A 17,449-nucleotide genomic window follows, 5' to 3' on the forward strand; every position below is an offset into this window, starting at 1 on the left:
TAAAACAATGCTATTTTTCCCCCAAAGTTGAAAATGCACAAAAGCATGAACATTCTTGGATATCTGAAAGCATGTATTCTCTGATTTAACTCAGGCCATGATTTTCCCACTGCCCACTCTTGACACTATCATATCTGATCCCTCATTCCCCATCATCCTGACATACACACAGCCTATCAAGATTCCAGTTGCCTGTCATATGATTGTTTTTTTTCCTCCAAAAAAGTCTAGTTGTTAAGTTTCTGTGCTCACCAGGTACAGAACTATCCAGAACACTGTATCATAATCACACACACACACACCACACACACACACACACACACACACACACACACACACACACACACACACACACACACACACACACACACACACACACACACACACACACACACACACACACACACACAACTAGCACCAAAATACCAATGGGTGAAGAATTCTGAATACCAAAGCTGAAGTGTGTGAAGACTCACACTGGTGAGGTGAAAAGGGCATACTTATATTCTGCACATATGCATGGTAATTTATATTCCAGCTTCCACGTGCCCAAAAATGTAGCCTGCAGTTTCCTTAATGTACAGGAGACTCAACAGTTCCAAGTTCTGACTCTCCCTGTATTAAGACCCTAAACCCTTCTATTTCTTTTTGTTGGGGTGGGGGTGGCAGAACTGAGATTTGTACTTATGGTCTTGCAATGGCTAAGGTAAGCATGCTACCACATGAGCCACACACTCAGTCCTCTCGTTTGAGTGGCTGGGGTTATAGATTTGTGCTATCACGCCTGTAATACTTAATGATGTTATATTTCCAATGATCACTCTTAAGCCATTGGCAACTTTACCTTTAGTGTTCTCAGTTTGGAAATCCAGCTTTAGCTAACTTCTAGAAATAAAACCTACAAAGGACAACTGCCCTTCCCTCTACCATGACAATTACAACAGAAGCTGACAGATGACCTTAAGAAAGGGGACCCCAAAGACCACGCTTCCTAAGCTTCCATGTTAAATCGTTTGAAGATGATGAGATGCCATTAGGAGAAGAAATGGAAAAAAAGCTCTGACTTCATTCATTGTAATGGAATAAACTAGGGTCTGTTGGATAATCATATCACTTAGTAGGAAATATCTATGCATTCTTTGTTGGGAGAGGAAAATGGGAGACTAACTGAATTTTGAAACAACTTCTCATTCAGAGTCACTGATAAAATTCAAGATGGGATTTTAGAAGGTAAAAATATGAAAACCTGGTATGGCTAGTCTGGCTGTGACTCAAAGGCTTATCCTTATCACACAATACTTCAGTGTCTTAGCATCCCTCTGATGATCTGGCCTACATGTAAGGCCTGTCTCCTACAGCTGCAGACCCAGTTTATTCAGCTCAGCTTTTTTTCTGCCAGTTTATTTCCTCCTAAGTGAAATCCCAGCTTTTCAGATACCCCAAGTGCCACAAATATGGACTCCACGCCACTCTGGGCAATCGATATGTAACTTTTAACACATGGTTCTAGTTTTCAGGAAAAAAAAAGGAAACAAAAATGAAAAGCTAATGATAGGTCACGAGAGAGAAGGAATGAGAGGCCATCTACTCATTTACCTTGATCATTAGGCATTTTATCAGAGGAGTCCGCTAACCAGCCAAGCACGGGGGAAGAAAAAACAAGAGCAAGGATCACAAGCTTTGAAGATGGGACAGACAGAGTTTTAAAGGAAAAAAAAATTAAATCCCCATAAGCTTCCAAACAAATTGAGTTTTGCTTTTATAGTACCAACAGAAAAGAAATGCAGGTTTCCACAATTCCATAGACACGGTCCCCAACTAAACTTTATTAGTCTAGCCTTGCTTGGTTCAATACTTTAGCTTCTTTGCCTTGAGTTTTATAGAAAAGGCCCTCTTAGTCTCTTATTCTCTACAAAGATTCACCTATAAGCTTATGTAACAAATAAAAGCCTGCCTGTTAAAAGAGAACCATCTATCACAATAACATGCTTATTACTCTGTGTGGTAACCAAAAGAACCTATCTGATTTGCCTGATAAAACCTTTTAGATCACTGTGATTGGTTTATAGCCCAAAGCCCAAGTGTTCTTGTATGTGGTACTGTTAGGCCGGTCACCCAGGGAACACCGATTTGGTGCTGGGTGGGGAGGTGAGGGATCATCACTAGGACGTCTTATACTACCCGTAGGTTCTATATGCTAAGGAGATACAAAATCCAACCTTCTGCTTGGGAAGCTTTACCTTTTGGCGTTCTGAATTGGACAGCTTCAGACATGGGCCCCATGCCTTTTGAGTTTCGGGCCTGGATCTTGAAGTAGTATGGTGTATCAAGGGTTAGCTCCTGAATTTGGTGAGTCAGTCTGTTTCCCACAACAGGCTCAATAACCCAGTCATGTATCTCTGCATTCACGTCTGTACTGTAATAGATGATGTAACCTGTCCAAAGGAGCAATGGGAACAACAATCTCACTCCTGCTTTTCTGTTTGTAACCAGGGTAAATAAAGGCATATGATGTTTATTCACAGTAATTGAATAATGCTTCTCCAGAGCCTACAGTATAAAATTCTGAAACCTGGTAGTGGCCTGCCATGCTGTTTTAGCTCTTATCACAGGAAAAAAAAAAAAATACAGGGCAGATGCACAGCAACCTGATAAAATTCTCTCAGACATAGGATGGGCGAAGCCTCAGTGCAGTGTCACTGGATATGTCCACCAGGGGGCACTCAGTCCCCACTGATCAGTTGTGAGGCCTCTGTGACTCAAGCCTAACAGTGTTAACACATGCCGTGTTGTTTCTGTTTTTAAATGACAAAGGAAAACAAAATCCAGGTCAAGTTATGCCTGAGCATTTTACAGAAGAGGCAAAGTCAGACCTGAGGAAATGCTATGGCGCCCAGGCTTCCCGCTGAAAGGAGGACACTGTGATGCTGTTTCCTCAGGCCAGTTCCTCAGCACACTCCTTCCCAGAGCCGGGGCTCCAGAGGAAAGCAGCCATCTCCTCAGCCTCCCCCCAACCCTCCGCAAGGCAGAGGAGGCCACAATGTCTTCTGCTACAGGAAAAGTTCAAGGAAAAGTCCCAGGTCCCTTGGAACAGCCATTGCAATGAAGGCTTTTAAATAGTTGTGAGAGCCCAGAATCCCAAAGGAGGGGACCTGGAGGTGAGTTAGGGTTGGAATTAAAAGCCAAAATGGGCTTTTTTTGGGGGGGACGGGGAAGGCAGCTTTCAGGCAAAATGACAGAATTGGTATTTATTGGGTAGTGCCTGGCAGAATTATGTTGGGCATGCAATTCCAAAGCTGGTCACTGAGGTGTTGGACAGCTTTCCCAAGGAACACAACTGCATGGCTATCATGGAGTCCCAATAAGCCGAGGCTGTGCAGTGCGCAGTCCCACCAGATCTGCAGGCAGTGGCACAACCATCAGCAGGCCCACTCTGCATCACTGAGGGCAGACAGTTCATCCTCATGCCAACCCAGAGGACCATGAGGACCCACACCACAGCAGAATAACCACAGCAGCCCTCAGGCTCCCCTGTTCAGCACTCGCCTGGAACAGAGCACAAAGGGGCAATCCGCGCAGCTTACCTGTGATTTTGCCATTGGCCTCAGAGGGAGGCTGCCAGTTCACAATTATGGTTCTGGGTTTCCCCTCTTTACTCACAACAGTCACATCCTTAGGTGGAGAAGTAGGAACTACGAAATAACAATCATTCAATCATTCCCATCCATCAGGACAATTCACCACTTTCTCTACTATTTTCATTTGTAAGACACAATAAAACTACCAGGACTGCCCCCCTCACCCCCAAAAAAGGCGAAAAAAGGAGGAGGAGGAGGAGGAGGAGGAGGAGGAGGAAGAAGAAGGAAGAAGGAAGAAGAAGAAGGAAGAAGGAAGAAGAAGAAGGAAGAAGAAGAAGGAAGAAGGAAGAAGAAGAAGAAGAAGAAGAAGAAGAAGAAGAAGAAGAAGAAGAAGAAGAAGAAGAAGAAGAAGAAGAAGAAGAAGAAGACGAAGCAGCAGCAGCAGCAGCAGCAGCAGCAGCAGCAGCAAAGTACCAAACAGAAAATAGCATGGTGTGAGGGGATACAGAACCGTCATCTTGGCTGGCCATCAGGTATACAGGGTAGTTGGGAAAAATCAACTCACGCCACTGCCAAGTAACTACCCCTATGCCAAGCACTGTAAAAACAATACCTTCCTCATGTATGTGGCAGTCTGGACAGGTGGCTATCACTGTCCTTGCTTTCTAGGTCAGGACACTAAAAATGAGACATGATGTGATTTGCTAACATGACTTTCTCTCAATCTAGATTTGCTTGGAATGTTTTTAAGTATAGAACACTTTTCCCTCTTATTTCTAGCTGGCTCGTTAAATGAAGCATGGCTTTTAAAAGCTCAATTCCTGAAAGGAATGATTTGCAAATGGACAGTCTTTTCATTTTAAACTTACACTGAAAGAATGCTGTCACCCACTGAGGTTACTGCTCTGAAGAAAAGCTACACACAAATAAAATGAAAGGAACAGTTTCTACCGCAAAATACTTTTAATGTACTATCAGGGAAATGTATAAGCCAAGTAAACCCTCAAATATACTCTTTTCTTCCTAAAATACTGGAGTTCTAGTGGGAATTGGAAAGAAACCCAGTAAAATGCTAACATCCTAAGGGAAAATACAAATTTCATTTATTAGTTAATAAGTTGGAATTAAAGCAAAAAGACATTCCTTTTTTTGGGGGGCGGGGGGGAGAGTGTCAGTTGCGGAGCTTGAACTCTGGGCCTGGCCGTTGTCCCTGAGCTCTTCAGCTCAAGGTAAGCGCTCTACCACTTGAGCCACAGCACCCACTTCCAGCTTTTTCTGTGCATATGGTGCTGAGGAATTGAACCCATGGCTTCATGCATGTGAGGCAAGCATTCTACCACTGAGCCATCTTCCTAGCCTGCAAAAAGACATTCTTAAGACACTGGCACAGGAAGCAAACTTTCCAAATCCCCCTTTTCTGCAGAAACTCCAACCAACGGTGCAGAAGGCCCAAGTCAGTTGGTGTAGAGTGTGCATGCTCACCTTTTTATTATTCATAAAAGTCATAGGAGGCCAGGATGACAATAACCTCCTGCTAGCAAAGAGCAAGGTGAGTGAAGATAGGCATAAATGTGAGTGAAAAGCAAGCAGTCTAAACCTCCACGACTCCACTCTCGTAATTTGATTAGTTATCTTTCTCTCTCACGTCCACTTACAAACAAAAATTCAAAGGATGTTTCAGTGAAAGTTTTTTTTTTTTTTTAAACAAAAACTCTTTTCCCAAGAAAACCTTGGGGTGCAGCTTTGGTGTCACCCAGTAAAGTGTTCCAGCTGCAGCAAGCATGACTGGCTACGTGGTTGGTCAAGGGCAGGTCACTTCATTTTTTTTCAATCTCAATTTCCCTGTAAAGAAGGATTAATGCCAATAATCTTCCACATCCAACCCATGCTACATATCGCACCACATGCTCTCCCATCTGCTCCTCATTTTATTTACAATAGCCCTGTAAAGTGAAAGGCAGTAATTATTACTCCTCACAGGATGCAAGAAGCTAAGATGCAGAGACAGGATGATCTGCTTGTGAACGCTGCCAGTAGAGGATTGATAATCTTAGACTGAAGTCAAACCTCTGGAGTCCTAAAACTGCACTACCTGCTATGTGCTAAGTAGTAGCTGATATAGCGAACACATCTCCAAATGTAACTGTCTAGTAACCATCATTTCACACACTCATTTCTCTTCATGGTGGAATGTGGCACATGAGCAGGAACTTCCACTGATTTTCATACTTTGCAAAGAGAAGAAATGCTGTTCTATACAGGTTCCAACAACACATACCTAATTCAAAGGTGGTCCCATGGGCTGTCATACTCCAGGTGCTTGATCTTCGACCTTTGGTCACCATCACAGAGAATTCATAGAGTGTATTTGGCTTTAAACCAGTCACCAAATAACTCAAAGTTGTTGCATTTGCAGTCTGGAAAAAGATGAATCAAGAATTTTAGAACCAGAAAACATCAACAAGCAACTGTTTTCAGCCAGAGTAAATGTGTGGATACCTTGTACTTGGTGTTGGCTGGGATGTTAGTTTTCCATCGGACTGTGTAGTACCGGGAGTCTGTAATCTTCTGGTGTTTGGGCAGTGAGTTGTCTGCCCACGTGATCCTTATGGTGTCATGACTCAGAATGGAAGCCTGAACTCCCACGGGTGGCATCATGGGAGTGGGATCTGGCACTGGAGTGTATGGAGCATTAATAACAAACAAATCAACTTCAGAAGTGTCTGGGTAAAAAGTAATTTAAAAAGGGAAATGGCATTTAAACATAAACAAAAATAAAAGGGAAATGCAGGGTAATATAATGAAATGAGAGATGAGAAATGGAGAAAAAGAAAGAAAATCACAGTTAATAGATAACATTCATTTAAAAAGAGTATTTCTACTTGTGTTCTTTCAGGAAGAAATTATAGAGGAATGTTGAACAAAGCACTAATCAACTACATCCTTAGCTGTATTCTATGGGCACACTAAAATGTGATAACTTAGTGATATGTTAGTATAGACATGCTGGAATTTTCTTAAAATTACTTGAAATTCAAACTCCTATTCAAAAAGGATCATGAAAATATAAAAACTTTTATTTATTTATTCATTTATTTTTTGTTGGTCGTGGGGCTTGAACTCTGGGCCTGGGTGCTGTCTCTGAGCTCTTTGGCTCAAGGTGAGCATTCTACTGCTTGAGTCACAGTGCCACTTCCAGCTTTTTCTGTCTAAGTGGTACTGAGGAATTGAACCCGGGGCTTCATGCATGCTAGGCAAGCACTCTACCACTAGGCCACATCCCCAGAAACCGTTTTTTGTTTTTTTTAAAAAAACCAGGGTACCATTTCTGAACAAGCAACCCAAAGTTCATGGCCTGTTTGGAGCTTTCAGTGGATGTGGCTCAGTTTCTGGGACCTGAGTCACTAGTGATTCTCCCTGGGTATGTAACGATTCTTCTCTTTATGACAGCCAGTGGACCAGGCTCAGATAGGCAAGTAAACCCAAAGGACCTCATAGCAGCCTTCCTTCAGAAGGAGAGCTGCCACAGGCTAGACTAGTGGCACTTTCTCCAGCTGAGTTAGGGAACACAGTGGCAGGTTCCTATCAGTTATGGCAATACCATAGCCCTCAAAGTGCTTATACTATGAAAGTCTATGCTCGTGTGTGTGGTGCTGTGCCCTACCCAAAAGACACATTCTCAAAGAGTTACTGCAACACTGAAGCTGGATCATGTACAAAAGCAGAAGGATGTGCTTGGCTTCAGGGGACCATGGGAGCATCTGTTTGGAGCCTGAGAGTTTGGCTCTCCAAACTCCTGGTTAGGTTTCCTAAGTACACCTATGCTCTTTCATTTTAAAATTTTTAGGTGTTAGAAGAGGTTCCCCATACAGTTATGGTGACTGGCCCATCCTGTAAGTCAAAATCTGATAAGCCTTGCTTATGAAAAAACTGCTATTCTAAAGTAAGAGTCTGTATGTGTATTATTTCCTGCAAAATGAGGACTAAAAATAACAGAGAAGTAGAACACATAATCAAGGCCTTTGTTCGAAGACTGGTAGGGCACATACTAATTAGTTTTAGAAAAATGCAATTCCAGGTGCACAATTCTTTCATATGTGTACCAATTCTTGGAAAAGGTACCCAGTTTATATGAACGAGATTATATTGTATATTTCTAGCCAGTAGACTACATTCTTAAACCCACATAGAGGAAAACAAATTCAATTTTGTTTTTATAACCCAACTTTAAAAAGTAAAAGATCATTATTTAAGGCCTCCCTTCACCCCCTTTTCTGGGATACAAAACCTATTTCTGGAAGAACTTACAGGCACATAGGAGAAGATAGAATAGAATTATAAACCATGCAGCAGCCAGGCACCCATGGCTCACACATGTAATCCCAGTTACTCAGGAGGCTGAGATCTAAGAATCATGGTTCAAAGCCAGCCCAGGCAGAGAAGTCCCACGGGACTCTTATCTCCAATTAATCACTCAAAAACCAGAAGTGAAGCTGTGGCTCAAAGTAGTAGAGCACTAGAGCCTTGAGCAAAAGCGCTCAGGGACAGCATCCAGGTCCTGAGTTCAAGGCCCATAATAACCGACCAAAATAAAAACAACAAAACCCCACAACAAAAAGCATGTAGTAATGATAAAAAATAGAAGCTTTAAACAAAAGGGGGAGGACATTACTATCTTTTAGCAAGAATACTGCCAAGTCTGTATGATTATGCAGAACACCTGGAATACACAACAGACAAAACTGACTTAAACTTGTGTGCAATCAATGGAAAAGAGGCATTTCTGAAACATTCTTTGGTTTTCATGGCTCTTTAAAAAAATTTAGGCTGGGTGCCAGTGGCTCATACCTATAATCCTAGCTACATGGGAGGCTAAAATTTGAGGATTGTAGTTTGAAGCCAGCCCCAGCAAGAAAGTCTATGAGACTCTTTATTTCCAGTTAACCACTAAAAAACTGGAAGAGGCTGTGGCTCAAGTAGCAGGGTGCTGGCTTTAATCAAAAAAGCTTAGGGACAAAGCCTAGGCCCTGAGTTAAGGCTCTAGAACTGGCACAAAAATAAATAAATATAATAAAGCTCCAAAAAACTTTCTCATGCAAATTTAAGTTAGAGATTTCATACCACTATAGAAAATTTACATTACTTTGTCTTAGAAATATTTAAAATGGATAATTCAAAGAAAACAAAGTGAACTTTTGATCATTAATAAATGTATAAAATAGATAAAGCTTTTGTCTCTATAACGTTCATTAATATGTGAGATTTATTAAAGACATAGAAAAGTACTATTCAAACCTACTCAGGTGACCAGTACAGCATCTGTTAAGTTCACCAAGACACACTGCCACAATGAATAACCAATATAATTCCTCTGGGATTATTTTCTGACTCATTTAGTTATATCTGGACGATGAAAAATCATTCTTTTGTATTTATTTTGTATTACTAGGATTTGAACTCAGGGCTTTTGCCTGCTATGCAAGCTATCTCTTAAGCTACACCTTTAGTCCTTTTGCATTAGTTATTTTTCAAATTGGGTCTCATATTTTTGTTCTAGCCGATGTGGCCGGCAAACTTCTTTTTACACTTTCTTAGTAAGTTGGAATAACAAGTGTACTCTACCGTCCCCCGCTGTTTTAATATCCCACTGTTTTACTGAGATGGGGGTCTCTCAAACATTTTTCCTTGGCTATCCTTGAACTGTGATCCTCCTAATTTCCACTTCCTGTGCAGCTAGAATTATAAGTATGAGCCACTAAGCCTGATCTGAAAAATCACTTTTAATTCTCTCCAAATACTGCTAAGAGCCTGACACATGGAAATGTATATATATCCATATATATCTATATATATCCATATATATCCATATATATATATTTCCAAAAACAGCTTTCATGACCAGGTTTAATATTTTTCAACAAGCAAAACCAAGATTAGGAGGATTTTTCTTATTCATTGTAGCACCTAAAATATGCACTAGAAATTGCCACCTACATTTCCTTCAGAGCCATGTACAGGCAGGCCTCATGCCAACATTCTACATGTCTCATCAACAGCCAGGAGCCTACCTGTGTGAGGCCTGGTCACTGCGCTCTCGTACAGTGGGACGCCTTCGCCGACGCTGTTGAATGCTCTCAGGGTAATCACATAATGAGAACTCGGATCTGAGGGAAAAAAGTCCAAACAACTATAAACAAATCTGCGCTACAGAGTTTAAAACTTCAAGGGTGACTATGTATAATCTTAACTGGAGATTCTATTTTTATAGATGGGGTTGTTCTGGGGCATCAGGAGATGGGGCGACGGAAACACACATAGTACAAAAGACCTGGTGGATCACCTTCCTGGATTTAGTGTCAAGAGTGGAGGAGCCCTGTGCTTCCTTTCCTGGCCTTTCCCACAGTCCACCTGTTCACTCTCTTAGCACTCACAGAGTCTCTTCTCAACTATGCTACAAGAACTATTCTGGCTCAGTCTTTCAATGCCAGGGGAATTTCTTCTTGGACTGCTCTTCTGTACCTTGCTAGGTATTCCTCCTCTAAATGTACTTCAACTCACTTCACCATTTCTTGTGTTTCCCTTTTGTTCTCTTGTTAGACTGAAAGCACCTGAAGGTCAGGGTCCAAGTCCTGAATACGCTGCGAAGGATTTTTATTTCAGTAATCTCATGAACAGTAGGAGGCTGGTAATCACAGGAACATTTTTATACCACAGCAAAGCTCTATTTTTGCTCTTCAATAATTGCCCTAGACAACTGCTTAGGTGAGAAAGACTCAGGAGGTGAGCTGTGCTGTCAGCTTTTGAGTGGACTTAAATTGCTGCTTCTTTTCTACCAGAAAAGTCACTTGAAGTCATTCTTAAGAAAGATGTTACCAAGCAATGATTTGAATAAACAATTTATCAGGGCATATTCAGAATCAAAAGTTAAGTCGTATCCTGTACCTAACTACTCAGGAGGCTGAGGATCTGAGGATCCAGGTTCAAAGCCAGCCTGGGCAGGAAAGTCTGTGAGACTCCTATTAACAAATAGAAAACTGGAAGTGGCACTGTGACTCAAAGTGGTAGGGCACGAGCCTTGAGCAAAAGAGCTCAGGGAAAGCACCCAAGCCAGATCAAGTCCCGTGGTTGATTAAAAAAAAAAAAAGGTAAGTCTTACAAAAAAAGATAATGATGGGCTGGGAAGTTGGCTCAGTGGTAGAGCGCTTGCCTTGCATGCTTGAGGCCCTGGGTTCGATTCCTCAGCACCACATAAGAAAAAAGAAAAAAGCCAGAAGTATTGTTGTGGCTCAAGTGGTAGAGCACTAGCCTTGAGCTGAAGAGCTGAGGGACAGTGCTCAGGCCCAGAGTTCAGACCCCACGACCGGACCCAAAAAAAAAAAAAAAAAAAAAGAAGATAATGATAATTCAGTTTGTAAAAGTATCATGCCCAAATCAAATTCTATATGTCTTCTTTGCAAAGTATCCAAATTTTCTGCTCATTCTTTGTAAGTTTTAAGAATGTTTAAATATATGTTTATATATTCTTTGTCAGATATTTGAATAGAAGATATTTCCTCCAAGTGTGTTCTTGTCTTTTTATTTGACTGATCTTCCCAAAAGTAATTTAAAGTAAAAACTTTAAAATTTTGATGAAATCTATTTTTGTAATTTCTGCCTCTTTTTCTTTTTTCTTGGTTGTGAGGCTTGAACTCTGGGCCTGGGCACTGTCCCTGAGCTCTTCAGCTCAAGGGTAGTGCTTTACCACTTGAGCCACAGTACCACTTTCGGTTTTCTGGTGGTTCACTGGACATAGAAGTCTCATGGACTTTCCTGCCCAGGCTGGCTTTGAACTGTGATTGTCAGATCTCAGCCTCCTGAGTGGCTAGGATTACAGGCATGAGCCATGGTACCCAGCTAATGCCTTTTTGTATCCTAAGAGGTCTTTGCTTACCCCAAGGTCATGGAGATTTATTTTCTGTTTTGTTTTCTTCTAGAAAAGCAACAGTACAGTTTTGGTTCTACATTAAAGTCTGAGTGTTTTTGTTTTTGTTTTTGGTCATGGGGCCTGAATTCTGGGCCTAGGCACTGTCCCTCAGCTCTTCAGCTCAAGGCTAGTGCTCTACCACTTGATCCACAGTGCCACTTCTGGCTTTTTCTGGTTATGTGGCACTGAGGAATCAAACCCAGGGCCTCATGCATGCAATGCAAGCACTCTACCACTGAGCCACCTTCCCAGCCCCTAAAGCCTGTGTTTGTGTATGATGTTAGGGTAAGGTTGAAGGTCCCTTCTTTTTTTCATATAGACATTCAATGACTCCCACACCATTTGTTAAGAAGATATCCTCTCCTTACTGAATTATCTCAGTACCTTTCTGAAAAATCAACCGACAAAGCCAGGCTCCAGTGGCTCATGTCTATACTCCTAGCTACTCGGAAGGCTGATGGGCCTGTAATCCCAGCTACTGTGAAAGCTGAGATCTGAGGATGACCAAAGTTCAGAGCCAGCCTGGACAGGAAGGTCCATGAGACTCTTTTCTCCAACTGATCACCAAAAAGACAGAAGTGGAGCTGTGGCTTGAGTGGTAAGAGTGTTAGCCTTGAGCAAAAAAAAAAAAAAAACTCATGGACAGCACTTAGGCCCCGAGTTCAAGTCCCAGGACCAGTACAAAAAAAATTGGCCATAAATGTATGGATCTATTTCTGACTATTAATCTATATATAACTTAATCTGTAACTTATGATCTTGCTTATTAGCTCACTTATGGCTTTAATAGCTTTTCTATAGATTCCTCAGAATTCTCTACCTCAATAACAGTAAGTACGTGCAGTGCTCAGGTATTTCTTTTAAATATCATTTTTTCATAAAAGAAACCAGAGTTCCTTGGATAAATGGCAGATTCAATGGTGGAGACTGGGAAAATACCAAAGAAACCTGGAGCATCTCACTGTCTAAACAGGGAAGGGAATGATGAAGATATCAAATGACACAGGCACCAGTGGCTGATCACTTTCTCCCATCCAAATACAAATCAGGACTGCTTCTGCTTAGCTTCTGAGCTCAGATGAGATCAGGAGTGTTCAGGCTGGTATGGTCATGAACTAGCCGTTCATTTTCTATGGGGCCAAAGAAGGCTTTTTCTTATTTGTAAAATTCTAATAAACAACGGAGAAGTGTGGAACTAGACAACCACATCTGGGGAAACTAGAGTGACAATTGTTACCACATAGACAAAAACAAGAGAATTTGATGAAACTCAAGGTATCGTCACTGCAAAGAAATTATTAATTACAAAGAAAAGCAATAATTTTCTAGTGAGAATATGTGACAAATACCATCTTAACCAAGTGATTACAGTTGATATCACTAGTAAGAGACCATCATGTGCTTCTGGTAGGACATGCTGATGAGAACCTACTTTGAATCATCCAGGGAGCATGTAACCTCAATGTAACAAGGAATGATAGACAAATCCAAACTGAGGAAATTCTATAGAGAATAAACAAGCTCTATGTTTCAAAAATGTGAGTCATGGGGCTGGGAAGGTGGCTCAGTGGTAGAGCACTTGCCTTGCATGCATGAGGCCCTAGGTTTGATTCCTCAGCACCACATAAGCAAAAAGAAAAAAGCCAGAAGTGGTGCTGTGGCTCAAGTGGTAGAGCACTAGCCTTGAGCTGAAGAGCTGAGGGATAGCACCCAGGCCCAGAGTTCAGGCCCCACGACTGGACCCCCCCAAAAAAAACAAAAACAAAAACAAAAACAAAACTGAGCCATTAAAATCTAGAAAAAAACAAAAGAGGACTAGTCCTAGCAAAGAAAAGACATGGTAACTCAATGTAACATGTGATCCTGGACTTAGAAAACAGTTTTTCTAGTCCATTCCTGCAAAAGTGCCAAATATGAATGAATTCTCTAGGCAATATTAGTGTTCTGATTCTGTTAACTGTGTTTATGTCAGAACAATTTCTGAGAAGTGGAATGCTGAAGTTCATTATTAACAGGAGCATCATCATGTCTACAACTTACTTTTAAGTGTTCGGGGGAGGGGTGTGTGTGGAAGAGAAGGAAATATGTACATATAGCAAGACAGAGAAAGTTAAAGCAAACGTGGTTAAATGTTTACCTTGGCAAATCCGGGTAAAGAATGTACAGGAATGCTCTGAACACATTATGTTATTTTTCTATAGAAATAAAATTGTTGCATAACAGACAGAAGAAATCACATATACAATTATTTCCTTTACTTGGCAAACATACCCAAATTTTCAATGGTGTAATAGCGCTGTTTATAGTCCACTTTGATGGTCTGGGCATGAGGGCTGCCAATGCCATAACCAATGGCATAGCCTCGAACCACAATGTTCTGATTCTCTGGAGGAGTCCAGCTTACTACAATACTAGTGACAAGTGGGCGAACGTGAAGAGAGCTAGGCACTTCAGGAACCCGAGTTTCTGGGAAGAAAAGTAGAAAAGTAAAATGATATCGACTTTCCTTTAGAGTATTTCACCACCCTTGGGAAATAATGTTCAGCCTTCTACCAAACTATGTGGGGCTAGTTTACTTACTATTCGGCTAGAGTTCAAAGAGAACCTGTGTATATATCGTAATATAAGGCCCATGGTTTTATACATTCTAAGAAGAAAACAAAGTCCAAACAAGCTTAAATACGAGACATTTCAATATTTGGAAGAGAAGAGATCCAGAACCTCTGCCTAATGGAGTAAAATAACTCAGAAAAAATGAAGTGTGAGAATCACAACTAATTCAGTTAGCCGAAGACAAAGAGACTGGTGGCTCAGGCCTGTAATCCTAGCTACTCAGGAGGCTGAGATTTGAGGATTCTGGTTCAAAGCCAGCATGGGCAGAAAATTTTATGAGCTTCTTATCTCCAATTAATCACCAAAAAGCTAGACCTGGAGCTGTGGCTTGAGTGGTACAGCTCCAGCCTTGGCCAAATAAAAAGTGAGGTCCTGAGTTCAAGCCCAGTACTGACATAAAAAAGTGAGCAAACTTTATAGTATCTTTCATGTACATTACTTCAAATCATACTTTACTATCTTTACTTGAACCAAAGTTTTTTTGTTGCCCAAATCTGGTACCTGTCACTAATAAAGGTACTAATCATATATTCTCACAGAAGTTACTCACTGACTCAACACTGAGTCAACACTGAGCAAAAGGAGAAAGGGCTTTCAGGAGTAAGGCAAAGCAAACTGCAACTAAATAAACACATAACTGATATGGCTTGATCTTAATGTATCATCCAACTACTTAATGGCCTGGGTAAAACAAAACTGCATTAAAAATATCTGCACATTTTCATTCTGATTTGTTTTGGCTCTGCTTAAAGAGAAGCACTTCTCTAAAAACCACTGCAAAGAAATCAATCTCAGGAAACTTTGTGCTTTGTGGGAATGCCAGCAGTGTAATACACTAAAGTTGAGGGATTTAAGCCAATGACTGTGGCCTTCCAGGCTGATCACTGACTACAGTTAGTTTCTATCCTGCCAAGTCCTGACAAGTATGTGTTCTTACCATCTAAGTCACTTTCAAAAGTTTCAGCAGACAGCCAGTCAGTTGCTGGGCCTGTACCATTGACTGTGAGAGCAGCCACTCGAAAATTATACTCAGTCCCCCGATCGAGACCTGAGACCCAAAAGACAAAAGAACACAAGTGGAAATGAGTTTTGGGAAACATGAAATTCATAATCTGTTAAAGCAAATATCCCATCCCTCAAATTAGTTCATAGCTTGACAAAGTTTACTCTATAAACAATGTTTCAAACTACCAGCTATGAACAAACAAGCTCTGGGTCCGAGTTCAAGCCACAGTACAAGGAGTGGAGGGGAGCAAAATAAATACAGAACAAAGTAGCTACTCCAATCAAAGACAGACATATATTGAGAATGTGAATAACTTGGCCAAAATGCAAGAATGTAAGGTACACTCTGGCTCAGTTACCCAATTAACATAGAGTGTGCACAAGATGGGAGGTTGTTTTCTACAGGTATATCCTGAATCTGAATCTGTTTTCACACAGGAAAACAAGGACAGAAAGACGATTAAAATGTCTGGGCACAAGTCAGTTTATCTCACTATCTTGACTGTGCACATACTAAACATTTTTAACTGTGAACAATCACTACATTAGTATCATGAAAGAAATAATCAACAAGTTCTATTATCATTCTTCGCACTTTGAGGGAGAGTTACAATGACTGAGAGAATTAAGAAGACAGAGGCATGTTCCCAACATCCAAAGGATGGAAAGCATTTAATCTGCATGTTAACCTGGATATATAATGAACAAAAATGGAGATCCAGGAAAACAAAGATACTTGCTCTCTTAAAGCATTAACTTGAAACTTTTAAGTACTAGGGAACAAAATAGCTAAGAGTTCTTCTCCCTCTAAGTAACTAACAGGATTCATAAACCATAACTAAGATACATAATACATGCTAAAAAGATATAAAGCAAGATGTACTAAGTACTATAAAACTGCCTCTGGCTACAACTTAACCATGTAATTTATTTAGTTCAGAGTCTCCTGCAAAAAAACCTTACCCTTGCTTAGTTCACACTCCATTCCCTATCTGTGGCAGAAAGAGTAGAATTCTTCATGACTTATAAGATGAACCTTATTAAATATGCACTTGGGCCCATTTTTACCGGGTGAGCTACTTGTTCTGTGGCACACTAAAGGAAAACTATACAAAAGGAACTATCACTGATAGAACTTTCTAAAATTTCATAATATCTACAGTCACAAATGTAATTAGTTATTCACAAATATTCCTGAAGGCCACATATACACGAGTGATGTTAGTATTATAAAAAGTGTTGTAGGCCTGATCCCTGCTAGAATGAGAGTAATTCCTTGTATATCTCTTTCACTTTCCTTGTACGACCACAAAACAAAATTAAAAACCACCAATATATAAATCCAGAAAACAATGTAAGGAAAATAAAAAGCAAATATACTCTTACCCCTTAGAGTACTTTCCATTAATTTGTGTGAAGTTAGAAGTAGACTATTACAATATTTTGAGGGGGACTTTAAAAACTTTTGCTTATGTAAGTTATCAGCTCAGAGGATCCCTCAGAGCATTAGAACTCAATGTCACAGCTTTGCTATGTGTGAAGTAGCTTGCCTTCAATCAGCTGAGACAGCTGGGTCCCAGGAACCAAGGTTTCAGTGACATCACTCTTGCGGGAGGCCTTTCGGTGGCGAATCTTGTAGCCAGTGATCTGCCCGTTTTGTGTAGCTGGAGAAGGTGGCTGCCAGTGAATCCTAATACTCTGGGAAAGACAGTAGTGAGGGAAGAGGCTGAACACAGGGGAAGGCTGACCCCAATTGCTTTTTTTTTTTTTTGGTTGGTTGTGGGGTCTGAACTCTGGGCCACAGTGCCCAGAGTGCCATTTCTGGCTTTTTCTGCTTATGTGGTGCTGAGGAATCGAACCCAGGGCCTCATGCATGGAAGGCAGCACTCTACCACTGAGACACCTTCCCAGCCCCACTGCATGTGTTCTTAACCCTGATTTCACTGGGTAGAGAAGGAACACACAGACAATAGGGTGCTTAAGAGTTTCACCAAGTGAATGCACAGTCACTTAAACTACTTTTTCCTTTTGAAATTCCCAATGCTAAAGGGGAAGGTTGTATTTTCAAGGAGTACTTTCTGGACCCTGAGTCTCCTGTGCATTTTGTCAGAATTAAGATGCTGGTCAGAAATCCTAGAATCCACTGATCAGTGGCATGTGGATTAGGAAGTAAACTACTGTTAAGTCAACAGTAAATGTATCCAAATTAAAAAAAAAGTCTAACAATAGGTTCCCGTTATCAGTGCAAAACAGCTGAAATGGAATAATTTCTACCTAAAACTCTTAATTA

The 17,449-nt window shown here is 40.9% G+C and overlaps 1 protein-coding gene across 11 annotated transcripts in view; it reads right to left on the bottom strand.

Moving 5' to 3' along the window:
- The window catches only part of Neo1 (neogenin 1), a 127,043-nt gene that overhangs the window by 27,008 nt on the left and 82,586 nt on the right, over positions 1 to 17,449 (bottom strand). For 4 of the 11 annotated variants that reach the window (XM_070042933.1, XM_070042927.1, XM_070042931.1 and 1 more), the window contains exons 13-21: positions 16,710 to 16,857; positions 15,092 to 15,202; positions 13,813 to 14,007; positions 9,647 to 9,742; positions 6,078 to 6,301; positions 5,857 to 5,995; positions 3,585 to 3,692; positions 2,241 to 2,435; positions 1,597 to 1,629 (exon numbers count right to left, since the gene is read on the bottom strand). In XM_070042933.1, the coding sequence (XP_069899034.1) occupies positions 1,597 to 1,629; positions 2,241 to 2,435; positions 3,585 to 3,692; positions 5,857 to 5,995; positions 6,078 to 6,301; positions 9,647 to 9,742; positions 13,813 to 14,007; positions 15,092 to 15,202; positions 16,710 to 16,857 (1,249 nt within the window). The remainder of the gene's footprint in view (positions 1 to 1,596; positions 1,630 to 2,240; positions 2,436 to 3,584; positions 3,693 to 5,856; positions 5,996 to 6,077; positions 6,302 to 9,646; positions 9,743 to 13,812; positions 14,008 to 15,091; positions 15,203 to 16,709; positions 16,858 to 17,449) is intronic. The other 7 variants (XM_070042930.1, XM_070042934.1, XM_070042928.1 and 4 more) reach the window with 3 other exon arrangements.

The sequence above is a fragment of the Dipodomys merriami genome, unplaced genomic scaffold (assembly GCF_024711535.1).
Source record: "Dipodomys merriami isolate MVZ:Mamm:240054 unplaced genomic scaffold, mDipMer1.0.p SCAF_33, whole genome shotgun sequence".
NCBI classification, from domain to species: Eukaryota; Metazoa; Chordata; class Mammalia; order Rodentia; family Heteromyidae; genus Dipodomys; species Dipodomys merriami.